At 40.1% G+C, this 13,171-nt stretch overlaps 2 protein-coding genes across 2 annotated transcripts; one reads left to right on the top strand and one right to left on the bottom strand.

Moving 5' to 3' along the window:
- Positions 1-2,389: 2,389 nt before the first annotated feature.
- Positions 2,390-5,722, bottom strand: tma7 (translation machinery associated 7 homolog). Its single transcript, XM_047347585.1, has 4 exons — positions 5,575-5,722; positions 3,797-3,852; positions 3,451-3,538; positions 2,390-2,839 (listed from the first exon to the last, which is right to left on the bottom strand). Exons 1-4 carry the CDS (start codon positions 5,588-5,590, stop codon positions 2,805-2,807), a joined length of 195 nt encoding a protein of 64 aa, XP_047203541.1. The 5' UTR covers positions 5,591-5,722; the 3' UTR covers positions 2,390-2,804.
- Positions 5,689-12,781, top strand: ccdc51 (coiled-coil domain containing 51). The gene is made up of 7 exons (XM_047347582.1): positions 5,689-5,827; positions 6,487-6,560; positions 6,870-7,065; positions 7,231-7,368; positions 7,537-7,701; positions 8,694-8,900; positions 11,232-12,781. The coding sequence occupies exons 2-7, from the start codon at positions 6,556-6,558 to the stop codon at positions 11,808-11,810; spliced, it is 1,290 nt and encodes a 429-aa protein (XP_047203538.1). The 5' UTR covers positions 5,689-5,827; positions 6,487-6,555; the 3' UTR covers positions 11,811-12,781.
- The last annotated feature ends 390 nt before the right edge of the window (positions 12,782-13,171 follow it).

Raw genomic sequence — 13,171 nt, 5'->3', positions numbered from 1 at the left:
CTCTCTTTCATGTACCAGTTAAAAGAGTGCAGCTGCATTGTGCACCGGAGACAACACGGGCATGTTTGTGAGACATGGATTAGTCCTGTTTTAAAAGAACATGTTTCATGTTTTCCATGTGTTTCAGCTGATAGAAACTGGATTTTACCACTGAGGTGATCTACCTGTCAAGATTAAAACTCACTGTCCATTTTCACCCCAAGGTTAGTGACAGTAGGTTTTTATGTCCTGAGTCAGAGGGCTGAAGCTCTACAAAGGACAGCCCACTGGAGACCCTGGGACTAAAAAGCAAAAGCTCTTTCTACTTCATCAAGGCACTGTTGTTTAAGACTTAAAATAAACCTGGCAGTCATCGGCATAAAAATAAAAGGCACGTAAGAACAGCCCCCAAGGGAAGCAGATATAATGAAAAAAGCAGAGGCCCAAGAATTGAGCCCTGTGGGACACCACAAGAAAGGGAAACAGAGGAAGATTTAAAAATGCTTAGGCTGACTGCCAGAGTAGTGATGGGTGCAATGTTTGCCTAGCAGATGTGTCGGTAAGAGCTTTGTATAAAATTACTTAAGAGTGATGCTTGCCCTGTGAGAGCATGATAACGTGGAGGATTGACATGATACCAACATGGCTGCTACTCCTTCAAATTATCTGATAACCAAGAAGTCTTAATGTGGAGGTTTTGTTTGCTCTCAGAGGTCGGGAACATGGAATCCTCCATCAAGCTTTAGAGGGAGCGCATTGCAATCTTAATTAACCCCAAAGCACCTATTCAAGACCTTGTAGAGACCATCAATGTTCTGGATGATTTTATGTTGAAGATTTAGTCAGGTGTAAAGGAGTACTAATAAACAATTACCTCTACCACAAATTCTTATAGCTCAAGTAAACCTTTACTGCTCTTACTTGAGAATCTGAAGAACAGTGTCATATGCAGTTTACACAACTCTTTATTTACATAATGTGAGAAAGATTTACATGGTGAGGGTGACAGTCAATTCCCTCGTTTTTTATGGTTCCTAAAATTGAAACCACATGGATGATTCTGTTCAAATTTCCAAATGTTCGGCACAAACCAACAACATACGAGTATTTACGCAACAATGCAATAAGTGGAATCATGCATTGTTTTAATACCATGCATTTTTTAAATGCTTGTATAGTTTGTATTTTAACACATGAATGGATCCAGATGTTTTATTTTCTTTTTTGCTTCTCACAAGGAGAAATACAGCAACTCTTATTTGTTAGAGCCATAATGTTTCATACAAATTTTATGTGGTAACATTTCAGCATTTTAATGATTTTCTGACAATTCTTTAAATGGCTTTTCTTGTGTAATTCATTCACCTTTGCTTTTCTTGTCGCTGACTGAGTATAAACATGCTTTGTACACAAGTTGCTTTGACCACATTTAATGAATAAGCTCAGGTGCTTTGGTCAATGTTTACAGCAAATGTCTGAAATATAACTGTAACCAGTTTATGTTCTGAAGACAATCACTGACCTCGGCATCCATTGCTTTAGGTTTTCCATCCATGGCAGCATCTGTTAATCTGTTATCACACCGGGGTCGATGAAGTTAAGGTAAGGCTGAACCCATTTCAAGTCAAACTCCTTATTTCCATCTCATTTTCTGTTGATCCCTGCTGTCCAGTATAATTCCTGACTGTCCACTGTGATGTCACAAATATTGATATACACAATCTGGAAATGGTACTGGCACCTTTAGTGTTTTTTAAAAACTTCCCATTTGGTTTCCAGTGCTGAAATTTAGTTGATTATCTAGTTGTGTAATTGTTACAGAAACTGTCCAAACAGCGCAAACTTTACGACGGGGATTCAGAGAAACTTAATATCAATCAAAAATATCTAAAAGGGGTACACACACACACAAAACTTTACCCGCTGGTGACATTATTGGAAAAAGCAATACGATGAAAAAGTCTTAGAAGAAACCTCATATTTTCTTTGTGTTATTTTGTTTCCAAGGAGACAGATTTTCATGAAAATCTGAACAGATTGTAAACTAATGCACATTCCTATCTGCCTTCTACAGTCTGATTGTCACCGACTAAAAACGTGACCCATAAAGGAATCGAACAGTTGGGTCATAATTTGGTCCACTGCAGACCAAACATCTTACAGGGAGCTGGTCTGTCTAGAACAAGAACCAGAGGGAAGAGGCATCACAGAAGTGGTTTGTTATCAGGCATTTGCAGGTGGAGCCCATCATAAATGCATTAGACAGCTTTATATGGGTCACATTTACAAGGGGGATTGTTTTGTGCAATTACTGCACATTAAAACTGAAAAGAGAAACGTACAAAGCCAGAACATATTAAAGTGGATCAATTTGCATATTTTCCTTCTATTAAATCAAAAACTTAAAACATGTAATTTAAAAAAAAAACTTTATTCATCTTCCACTTCACAATACACCAAAAACAGGATGAACAGATAATTGGGATGATTTTTGATTCTGTGTTACAGTAAAGATTAAGTCTTTACTGTTTACCATTTTCCACCTAAGAGCTGTAACAATTCATTCTTAATTCTGCCAAAAGATAACATTTAATAAACTGTGAAACTGTTTTTAGGTGTCATAAGGGAGGTGATTATATTACTACTTTCACGGTAGCACGATACCAGCTGTAAACTCTTCCAAAAAATATGTCAACACTGCACTGTACAAAGGGCTGGAAGAGCTCAGCGCAGGAACAGAGTTTGAATGTTGCAGGATTCATGTTTATCAGTGAAAAACTAACTGGAGGTACGTCAGCCAGGCAGGAATTAAACATCTTCAGAGTTTACTTCTTTCCCGACTTCTTGATCCCGCCGCCGGCTGCAGGGAAGAGTAAACAGATACAACATGGTAAAGAAAACGGTAAATATGACTGAGCTACAACTGGGGCTGATTTATGTTTATAAAATGAATAAAACGATTTTCTATCAAATTAGAGGCAACATTGGCCTTCTACATGCTGTTGCATTTGCTATATATTTGCTACTGCATGCAAGATGGGTGCAGTATGATTCTCCATATGTTCTGTAAAACCTTAGAGAACCATGCATCAGGCCCAGAATAAGACTATAACAAACCACCATGAGATCCTGAGGTGAAAACAGAATTACTCGTAATCCCATCATAAGGTACTGTATTGATCTCTGTGTGGTTATATATATAAAACCCAGACAAGGGCAATAAAAAACTATCATAGTAAAACCGCATCAAGCATATCTGAATTCTCAGATTCCCAGATTCAAAAAATAAAACATATTTAAAAGGAAATCTGAGGAACTGGTTTATATGCCACTACTGTCTGCTTCTTAAACAAACTGCAGCATGGCCTGCACTTGTACAGCTCTTTATCAAGTCCCCAGAGATCCCAAAGCGCTTTACACTACAATCAGTCATCCACACATTCACACTGTCAGCTACTTCTCTGGTCTCACTTAAAGGTCCTTTTCCAGATGCTTTGGCCTTCAATGCCTCCATGGCCTTCTGTTCTTCCTTCTGCTTCTGCTTGAAGGCAACCTCATCCTGCAGGCATACATTCCTTTTAATCCACAAGCAACATTTTTTGTTTAACTGCTTTCCTAGTGACACATTAATGATAAAATGCTAATATCTCCCAGTGAATCCACCTTGACATCAGACACTTTGATGTTTGAAAGTACTGTGTCTCTTCAAGTTTGATGAGAAGAAAATAAATGTTTTCTAGAGTAGAAGATATCATGTTGCCACATCTTCTAACTTAAGCTGTGAAAGAATAATCAATACTGATTAAATGCCACTTACGTCATCCATTTCCTTGTTTTGTTTCTTAGGCGCCTTGAGTGGTTTCTTTTTGCCTCCTGAAAAAATGAAACAAATAAATAAAAATAATCACAGAACATTTCTGCCACTCCATCTTTAGTAAGTACTACTGGACCTGTTGAAAGCAACACTTCCAATAGTATTTGTGATTTTATTATTTTACAATATCCTCATATTTAATAAACTAAAATATAGTAAATTTACTCTTACAAAAGTACAACAACAAACACACAACCTGGAGACTTCTCCAGCCTTTATGATACCGGTATATTATCAGGATTACCTATATTCTCACATTAGATATATTATAGCATTTTCTTGAAGATGTTTTAGACCATTGATGGGTATTTCAAAGCGGTGGCATCAAGTTCATGACTGAAACTCGTTCAATGTCTGCAGATATTTCCTGTCTTATAGTCATGCAAAAAACAAAAATAAACACATTTTGCTTCCATTGGTTTTAAAAAAGGAAAAACCTCTAATCAAAGCACTTGATTAACTTATCAACAGCCTAATGTTCATCATTCTGGGAACAGTTGAAGGGCTTTTCCTCACAATTTGACGTCCATCATTCTAGAGAAAGAGACTGAATGCTGGTTAGCATGCACCTTCTCATCAGTTCATACCTTTGTGGTTTTGGTTGTTTCATTTTGATTTCTCTTAATAATTAACAAAAACAGGTACAACAATAAACCGATAAGCAAAGGTTTAAATACATGGGTATGAAATGGTTTGTTTACAGGTACAAGATGATAGTCTGACAAGGAGAAATGAAAATGTGTAAATACAATATGGTAATATGAGCTAGCAAAGAAGGAAATGGACTTGCAGCCAAGAGATCAATGCTAGCCAATTCACCCCAAGGCCAGATCATGCATTGCTAATAGAAATAAAAGAATAAAACAAGAGCTTCATCTCAGACAATACAGGCTGCAAAAGGTCACGACAGACCAGTAATAAAAAGACTGAAAAAGTATGTCTTGTTTGGGAAGGTTGAAGGAGAAAGCCTCTTCTATCTATAAAGATATGCCAGCATGATTTAGGTTTGCAAAGCTCCATCTGGAATAACCATAAAACCTCAGCGTCCTTTAGACGGATAAGACCAAGGAGACCAAAATCCAAACAGTACATCAGCACCCAGACGCCTCAAAACAACTGTCAGCCACGATGGAGAAATTATTATTTGGACCTGAAATATTTCAATAGCTGAGTCGATTGTGAACTCCTCTGTATACAGGAGTATTTTAGAGTAAAATTGGCGGATGACAGCAGAAGCCTGGCCAAAACTAGGTCATCAAGAGGACAATGATCCCAAAAATAACAGCAAACCTAAAGTAGAATGGCTAAAAAAGAAAGCTTTCACAGTTATGTCATGGCCAAGTCAAAGTCCAGATCTCAGTCGGTTTGAAATGCCCTGGTGGGACCTAAACAGAGCTGCACTAAAATGAATGTCTGCGGACCTCAATTAAATGAAGCACAGTTAGAAACTCAGGATAACACTGCTAAAAGGTGGTGCTACAGGCTGCAGAATCATGGTGTGCACTTGTTTTCTTTCTGATAAATATGTCTATTTCTAGATATTGAACCAAGAATTGATGATGAAGATACAGGAAAAATGTGTGTTGGCGTAAAACAGTTACTCGCGCCTGTTAGCATTTCTTAGCTTCCTGCTGACAGTGAAGTGCGCGGCACCAAAGATAAAAAGGTTATTAAAGTCAGAAATTCACCATATATAAGTGTAATACAAGAAAAAGTCTCACCTTCTCTACCAGACATGTTTAAATATCAGTTAAAAACTGAAATGAACGACAATCTACTGCAATTGTGTCTTGTTATCGACTTAATCCGCGCTGGTAGGACCCCGGAAGAACCGCCGGAAATAGGATCCTTATCATGTGCCTGAACAAAAAAAACCTACTTGGTGCTAGCTGCCTCACCAAACATCAGGATAACTTGAACTAAAGAAAGTTTATTCCGCGAAACTAAATGCTATAACCGTTTTAACGGAAACAGGTATATTTATTTCAATACCTTTCTCTATAATCTGAATTATAACAGATCTTTTCTTCAGTTTTCTAACGGGGTTAATGTTAGCAATGTAAAGCTATTTAGAAATGAAACAGAAAACAATGATAGAGAAAATTTGAGTTTCATTTGAATAATAATCACAGCGTGTCCTTTAGTATGTGATGTAAATGTGATGTAGTCAGAGTATCATAGTGATGTATATATTTAATGCTTTGCTTTCAGTGAGGGTAGAGGCAGGGGTCTGCTGAAAGTCACCACCCTCCTGTGTTTACACATTCACTGGCTTTTCTGCAACATTGAAAAAGATCAGAAGAAATTAATATATCTGGAAATTGAGTTTTCTTTGATTTGTTTTAGATTATTAATAATTAAAAAATTATTAATAACATATGTCCTAGGCACATTTATATCAGAATCAGAATAAACTGTATTGGCCAGGTTTGTGTACACAAACAATAAATTTGACTTGGGTTTCCTTAGCTTACTAACGTCTATAAATATGTAAACCTTAGAGAACATAAAAAGTATGGATAAAGTCTATGAAACATTTTTATTTATTGTATTTGACTTGATTTGCTTGCATCTAAAAGACAACAATATTTCTGATTTTAAAAGCATTTACTTAGAATTTCTTTGTTTTTCAGAGTTTTTGTGTTGGCCCTAAAGCTGCTGTGAGAGTTACAAACCTCCACCCCAGACTGCTAACATTACCAATGAGGTAAGTCAGTTTAGTATAAATTACAGGAGAGGTTTGAAGCTAATTCCTCTACTTTGCCAAGACGTATTGTAACCTACACAAATATTGTTATTTTGTTGTTTTTAGATTATTTAGCAGAATCATTTGATGAACTTTGATTTACAGTAAATAACTTTATTGAAACTGGATTCATTATACTAGAGAAACATATACAGAAAATCTAAAAGACAATCATAGAAACATTTGTGTCGAAGCCACAACGTTTGGACATGACCTTGTTTAAAGATACCCATCTGAAGTGAATGAATTAAGCAAGTTTTACTCTCTCAGGTACAGAGGAGCTCAGATCTATCTCTGGGCTCAAGGCTCATGCTGTCTGTCTCGGCACTACCTGCCAGGCAGAATCGCTCAGGTTCTATCCTACAGCACTGAACCGCCCTCTCGACCTCATCCACCCACTAACCGTTCCCCTCCTGAGCAGGGTACAGCTGACGTGGTGAAGGAACGCACCCTGTCTGCCCTGCAGGTATAAAAATATCCCTTTTTAGACTTAAATACAGCAGTTGTCCAGATTACGGATGGCAGTACTAACATACCAAATAAGACTGCATTATTAAAGTTGCATTTCACTGTTTATTTTAATTAAAACAGCCTTTAAAAACCAGTATTTCCTCCTTTTTTGTCCCATCAGCATGCAGGAGACCTGGGACGGCAGTGGAGTCAGAGGTCGGCAAAGACCGCCACCGTCACAGTGAACTACTGGTGGGGGAAATACGAGGAGTTTGTAGGGCTAAACGAAGTCCGCGAGGCTCAAACCAAAGTCACTCAGGTCAGGAGACGGAGAGAATGGTCATTGCCTTTAAGTTGTTGAATTAGTCTGCATTGATGTGCTGAGTAAAGACAGAGAAAGATCTTTAAACTGAATCCACACCCTAAATATGCTTGTTTTTTTTAACTCCAACAACCAAAAATGTATGACAGCTGTATATTTGTTCAGGCTGAAGCAGCGTTCATGGTGGCCAGAGGGATTGTGCGTGAGGCGCACACAAGCCTGGAGGCCCTGCAGGGCCGCCTGAAGGAGGTCAGAGACCGGCTGGACAGAGTCTCCAGGGAGGAGCCTCACTACCTGGAGCTGGCCACGATGGAGCACAAGCTGCTGCAGGTTAGCTCGGAAAGACAGCCAGTGTTAAAACTGTTGGTTCGGCTCGTACAGAGTTTCCGATTTGGTGTTGAAACTGTTGGAGAGTCTCTTCTACAAGGACAATTGTAAAATAAGCTTTAGATTCGAAGTTTTCTAAGTGGTCAAACTTTCTCAACAAGAAAATACATTTTTAGCTTTGATTTTTCAAAAGATTCAGAACAATACCAAGAAAAAACCTTTGAAGTCAAAGCAGAATAAATCAGGACCTCAGACAGTGGAGCAGAACTTGTTGCAGTAAGAGTCTTTATTGTGCAAACATGCAGAGCTTACCTGGAGAAACTGATTCTTCAGAAAAATATCTTTCAAGGGATCTTTCACTTGTAACAAAGCTCCACCCATCTCTTACACTTCAATGTGGCTTTCAGACACAATGCAACATATGCTGAGCTTGCGAAGCTGAACCCTGTGGAGCTGGACTGAAAACGGCACCAATGATACTGAGCTCTGTTCATTCACTGCAGAGTACAGCACAAAAGGCCAAATTGTACCCTGCGAAGAGTAGATAATTGGCAGCTTCATGTGCAAAGCTGCAGTGCCGTCAGATATGATGATGTATTTTTCTTGTGCTAAAAACAACATTAAATCTAAACCTGTTATAGTGAGACAGAGAGGAAGAGACGCCATGATCCAGACAGCAGTGTAGTGCTTGTAAAGGAGCTCTGTGTTCACTATGACAGGCTGTTTTCTACTGTTTCTGTTGGCTGTGCGTATAAGTCACAGTGCACCATGAATATATATTGAGGATAATACAAATAGCAGATATCAATTAGTGGCACTAATTAGTCCTATTTTAGTAATATTCATTTGTATTTCACATCTAGATTGGGACTGAGTTCACTTTACAGCCTATTGAGTACTTATACAAAAAACTGTGACAATGTACCCTTTAGTTGTGGCAGTAGCATCTGTTAAAAATGAAGCCACTAACCGCTTGTCTTTTCTCCTGACCGCAGGAGGAACGGCGTCTCCGGACTGCGTACGAGAACGCAGAGAGTTCGGAGAGGGAAAAGTTTGCCTTGTTTTCAGCAGCAGTCAGGGAGAGTCACGAGAAGGAGAGGACGAGAGCGGAGCGCACCAAGAACTGGTCCGTCATTGGCTCTGTGCTTGGAGCCCTAATCGGGGTCATGGGGTCAACGTACATCAACCGTGTTCGCCTTCAGGTAGAATGAGAAGCTGACAGACTCTGTGCTCACTGACTGAGCGGAAGGAGGCTGAATTTCACACCTGCAGCCCTAAATATTGTAAAATGGGTACAGAAAGTAGACGAGGGAGCTTCTGGATGGTTATAATGGCAGCTTTAAACAGATTAAAGTAACAGAGGGCACTAAGGCTGTGATGTATTGAGTACTGTTGATGCCTTATCCATGATGGGTTACTGCTATCTACTGGAAAGAGTAGGTACATCCACCAATTGGAGCCGACTGAGGCAAAAGGAATATAATAAATGATACGCTGCTTCACTGCCACACTGAGACCATGTCTCAGTGTGATAAATGTACTAGTAGTATAGGTTGGAGTAATACGCAGACTACTTCAACACATCAATACTTCCAACAGATCAGCTCTAAAATGACACCAGATGTTTTTATGTAAAAGATTTTACTTAAAGAAGAAAACAAAAACACCAATAATACAGATTACGAGTTGAGTACAGTCTGTTACTTTAGCACCATATTTACCCAAAATCCCCGGGTCAGGATCCTGTTCTGATAATTGAGATTGTATTGAAACATTCATGGTAAATATTGCTCTCGTTTTCACATAAAGCTGCCTTCAAGTTACATGCAGCACTGGTTAGAAGCTTTATGCAGTTTTTATTATAATGATTCTCATATTAAGCTTTGGGTTTCTAACGATACACCTGGACTGTTCTGTTTTTCAGGGTGGACTGATAATACAATCATGTTCGACTTGTTGCACATGACTGACTTTATTAGTCACGGATTACCTCTAATCACCCTTCCCTCACTAATATTTGGGTAGATGTGGCAGAGCCGTCATCAAGCTTCTGGCACCATTTTGACCATCTTCCTCATGGAATCTGTTGGTTCTGACTTACCAGTTGGTTTCCTGGCTCATCCTGGACTTTTAGTTCACAAATTTTCATCACAGTTGAGGTCTGGGCCGTTCCAGGAGTTCTTGGTACTCTGGTTTATTCACTCAACACAGGTTCTGATGTGTGCTTGGGATAACTGTCCTGCTAAAACACCCAACTGTGTCAAAGTTTTAACCATCAGTGGTTAAGGCCCAAAGTATTCATACCCTTAACAGATTTAGATTTAAAATAATTTTTATTCAACTAATAAATCTGTTTCTAATAGGAATTTAAACCAAAGATAAACCTATAATGAAGTCCGAGGCCATGGTTCTTGACCGGAAAAGGGTGGCTTGTCCTCTTCAGGTTGGAGGGGAGTTCCTGCCTCAAGTGGAGGAGTTCAAGTATCTCGGGGTCTTGTTCACGAGTGACGGAAGAATGGAGCGGGAGATCGACAGACGGATCGGTGCAGCTGCCACAGTAATGGGGGCGCTGTGCCGGTCTGATTTACCAGTCGGTCTACGTTCCTACCCTCACCTATGGCCATGAACTTTGGGTCATGACCAAAAGAACGAGATCCTGGATACAAGCGGCTGAAATGAGCTTCCTCCGTAGGGTGGCCGGGCACTCCCTTAGAGATAGGGTGAGGAGCTCGGCCATCCGGGAGGAGCTCGGAGTAGAGCCGCTGCTCCTCCACATCGAGAGGAGCCAGTTGAGGTGGCTCAGGCATCTATACCGGATGCCTCCTGGACGCCTTCCTCTGGAGGTGTTCCAGGCACGTCCCACCGGGAGGAGGCCCAGGACACGCTGGAGGGACTATGTCTCTCGGCTGGCCTGGGAACTCCTTGGGCTCCACCCGGAGGAGCTGGAGGAGGTGTCTGGGAAGAGGGACGTCTTGGTGTCTGTACTGAGTTGAATAAAAGTATTTATACCAGACTTAGTTTGATGATTTATCTCTGGTGAAGAGCTCCAAGTCTTTGATTGGATGGCCTCCTGGGCATCACCCTAATCTTTAGCTCCCTCTACATATCGTCCATCAGATTTAATGCGAGTCTCTGAATGGGTCACTTTAAAACATGAATGTAACCTACAGCCAGAGGAAACACGTTGGTAACAATAAAGGATTAATTTCAACCTAAATCTGCCAGGGCTGTGAATAATTAACGGTACTGAAATGAGTAAAACCGGCTAACATGAATCTTATAAAATTAATTTGACCACAACCTTATTGAACACTTGTGGACCAAACTTAAAGTGGGCTCCATGCAAAGAAACCAGCCGGTTCAAAGGAACAGAATAAATTCTGCCTGACAGAATAGTCAAATATCCACAAAACGTCTCAGAAGAGATTTTAAACAAATATTACTAGGGTAATATGTATATATTTGAGCCTGTGTGTATCATTTTGACCCTATAAATTTGACACTATGTGGATTATGTCTTTTTGTCTCTGCAGGAGTTGAAGAATCTTCTTCTGGAGGCTCAGAAAGGTCCAGAGAGCCTCCAGGAGGCCCTCAAAGTCCAGGCCGGAAATCATCGCTCCCAGCAGGACGAACTCCGGGTACTCATTGACAGCCTCAGGGTCACTCTGACCGAAGCCTTCACAGAGAGGAACAGCGCCCCCCAGGGGAAAGAAATACCAACCACAGCTTCACCTGCTTTTTCTTTTTCTGCCTTTAAAGACCTTCAGGTCCACAACCAGAAGACAGAGTCCCTGCTGGAATCCCTCCCAGCTCAACTGGGTCAGCTCCAGCAGGGCGTCGGCAAGGTTGAGGGTCAGCTGCTAACAGTGAGGAAGCTGCTGGAGACCAAACCGACAGCTGAACCACAGACCCAAACACAAGCTGGTGGCTTGCAGAAACCAGAGGCAGTGGACCAGTGGCGGTCCGAGACAGTGGTGAGAGGTCTGGAGGAAACCAAGAGGATGCTGGGAGAAGGAATCAGGACAAACACTGTTTATAACGCGGTGTTTACCTACACCGCCGCCGCCATTACCATCTCTGCTGTGTACCTTCTGCTCAGAGGATCTGGTTAAACTGGATCAGGACTGCAGACTGAGCAGATTTTATAACTCTAACAGACACTGGGAATAAAAATATCAATTAATTATAATACTGACATCAGCTTCCTGAATAAACTGGGTACAGGCGTTCATTTAAGTTTATCATCTGCTGGTTGCTGCCAACAGAGAGAGGCTAGACAAAGCATCAGTTGCTTTGATCCCTCGTAGTAACTGGAGTACTCAGACATGCAGGTATGGTATTTATCATGTCCAATCACTGATTATAATAGTGGCCATGACATCATCCATCAAAGCTGATGGAAAAATCTGCAAATTTCTAGGGAAATATCTGATCTTTGACAAAAATATCAAATCTGTGCTCTACTGCTGCTTTTAGAAAGTTAACTCATTGTTTTGCTTTTTTGACCCACTGATTGAGACATTTTGCCCATTGTAATAATATTAAATTGGATTCTGCCTGTCACTCATCTGTCATCAGTCCCTGCTGACAAACACTAAAAAAATAGCCATTAAGATCTGATCAAATCCCCAGGAAATGCTTCCCTCTTAACCTGCTGCCCAGGACAATCTACCTGAGGAACAGTTTTGAATCGACAAATCACTGATTTTAGGGTTTATTTAAAGAATAACTGCTCGACTCATTGGTATATTCCCAGTTAATCCAGTACCAAAGGAAATGTTTAACTGGACACAGCTTTTAAACCATCAGCTTTGGGAGAAGTTCATGAGCTCCAATGGACCAACATCTTAACTGGAGACAAACTACTATAGTCTCCTCAAAAACCTCTAGAGGGACATTAAATTGTATTCATTCTTACTTGAAACTGTGGATAAAAGTTTTTTGGCCCCATATATATTCATGTTTCAGAGGCTGTTTGCTGCAGTAGAACCTCTCAGATCCTGGAGTACTTGAACTTGTGAAATGTCTCTGATATTGTGCACTGGTAACCTGTCTAAATTAAAAGGTTGAATGGCAAAGCTGACTTTATGTCAGGAAATTGTCTTCTGTTCAAAACCCTACATGGCTAATCAGTTCCAGGAGCAACCAGCAGAGGGCAGCATCTTGTAAAGAAGAAACACATTGTCACATTTTATATTCAAGCAAATTAATCTGGTTTATTCATTTTCTTTACCCAGTGTTGAAATGGAAAATTCAAGCCGTATCGCAGACAAAGAGTCACCATCAAACTATGTTTGGCACAATATTATCGGCTTATGTACAGCACTCACACAAGAATTCACACCTCTTAAACCTTATGATATTTTGTCACTTTACAACCACATACTAAATATCACTTCTTATGGCTTTCTTTCAGCTATGGTTTTCTTTGTGCCTCCATAAAGGCAAAAAATATGGAGAGCATGATAGATTC

This window comes from Girardinichthys multiradiatus, chromosome 20 (genome assembly GCF_021462225.1).
Source record: "Girardinichthys multiradiatus isolate DD_20200921_A chromosome 20, DD_fGirMul_XY1, whole genome shotgun sequence".
NCBI lineage: Eukaryota > Metazoa > Chordata > Actinopteri > Cyprinodontiformes > Goodeidae > Girardinichthys > Girardinichthys multiradiatus.
Note: the sequence above shows the minus strand (reverse complement) of the source record. Positions and strands in the feature narration are given on the sequence as shown.

Bases quoted from the DNA above. Each gene is read 5' to 3' on its own strand.
- ccdc51 (XM_047347582.1), top strand. The intron at 7,369-7,536 runs GTCAGGAGACGG...ATATTTGTTCAG, and splicing joins CTCAAACCAAAGTCACTCAG to GCTGAAGCAGCGTTCATGGT. The intron at 7,702-8,693 runs GTTAGCTCGGAA...TCCTGACCGCAG, and splicing joins TGGAGCACAAGCTGCTGCAG to GAGGAACGGCGTCTCCGGAC.
- tma7 (XM_047347585.1), bottom strand. The intron at 3,539-3,796 runs GTAAGTGGCATT...GTATGCCTGCAG, and splicing joins AAAACAAGGAAATGGATGAC to GATGAGGTTGCCTTCAAGCA. The intron at 2,840-3,450 runs GTGAGACCAGAG...TCTTCCCTGCAG, and splicing joins ATCTGGAAAAGGACCTTTAA to CCGGCGGCGGGATCAAGAAG.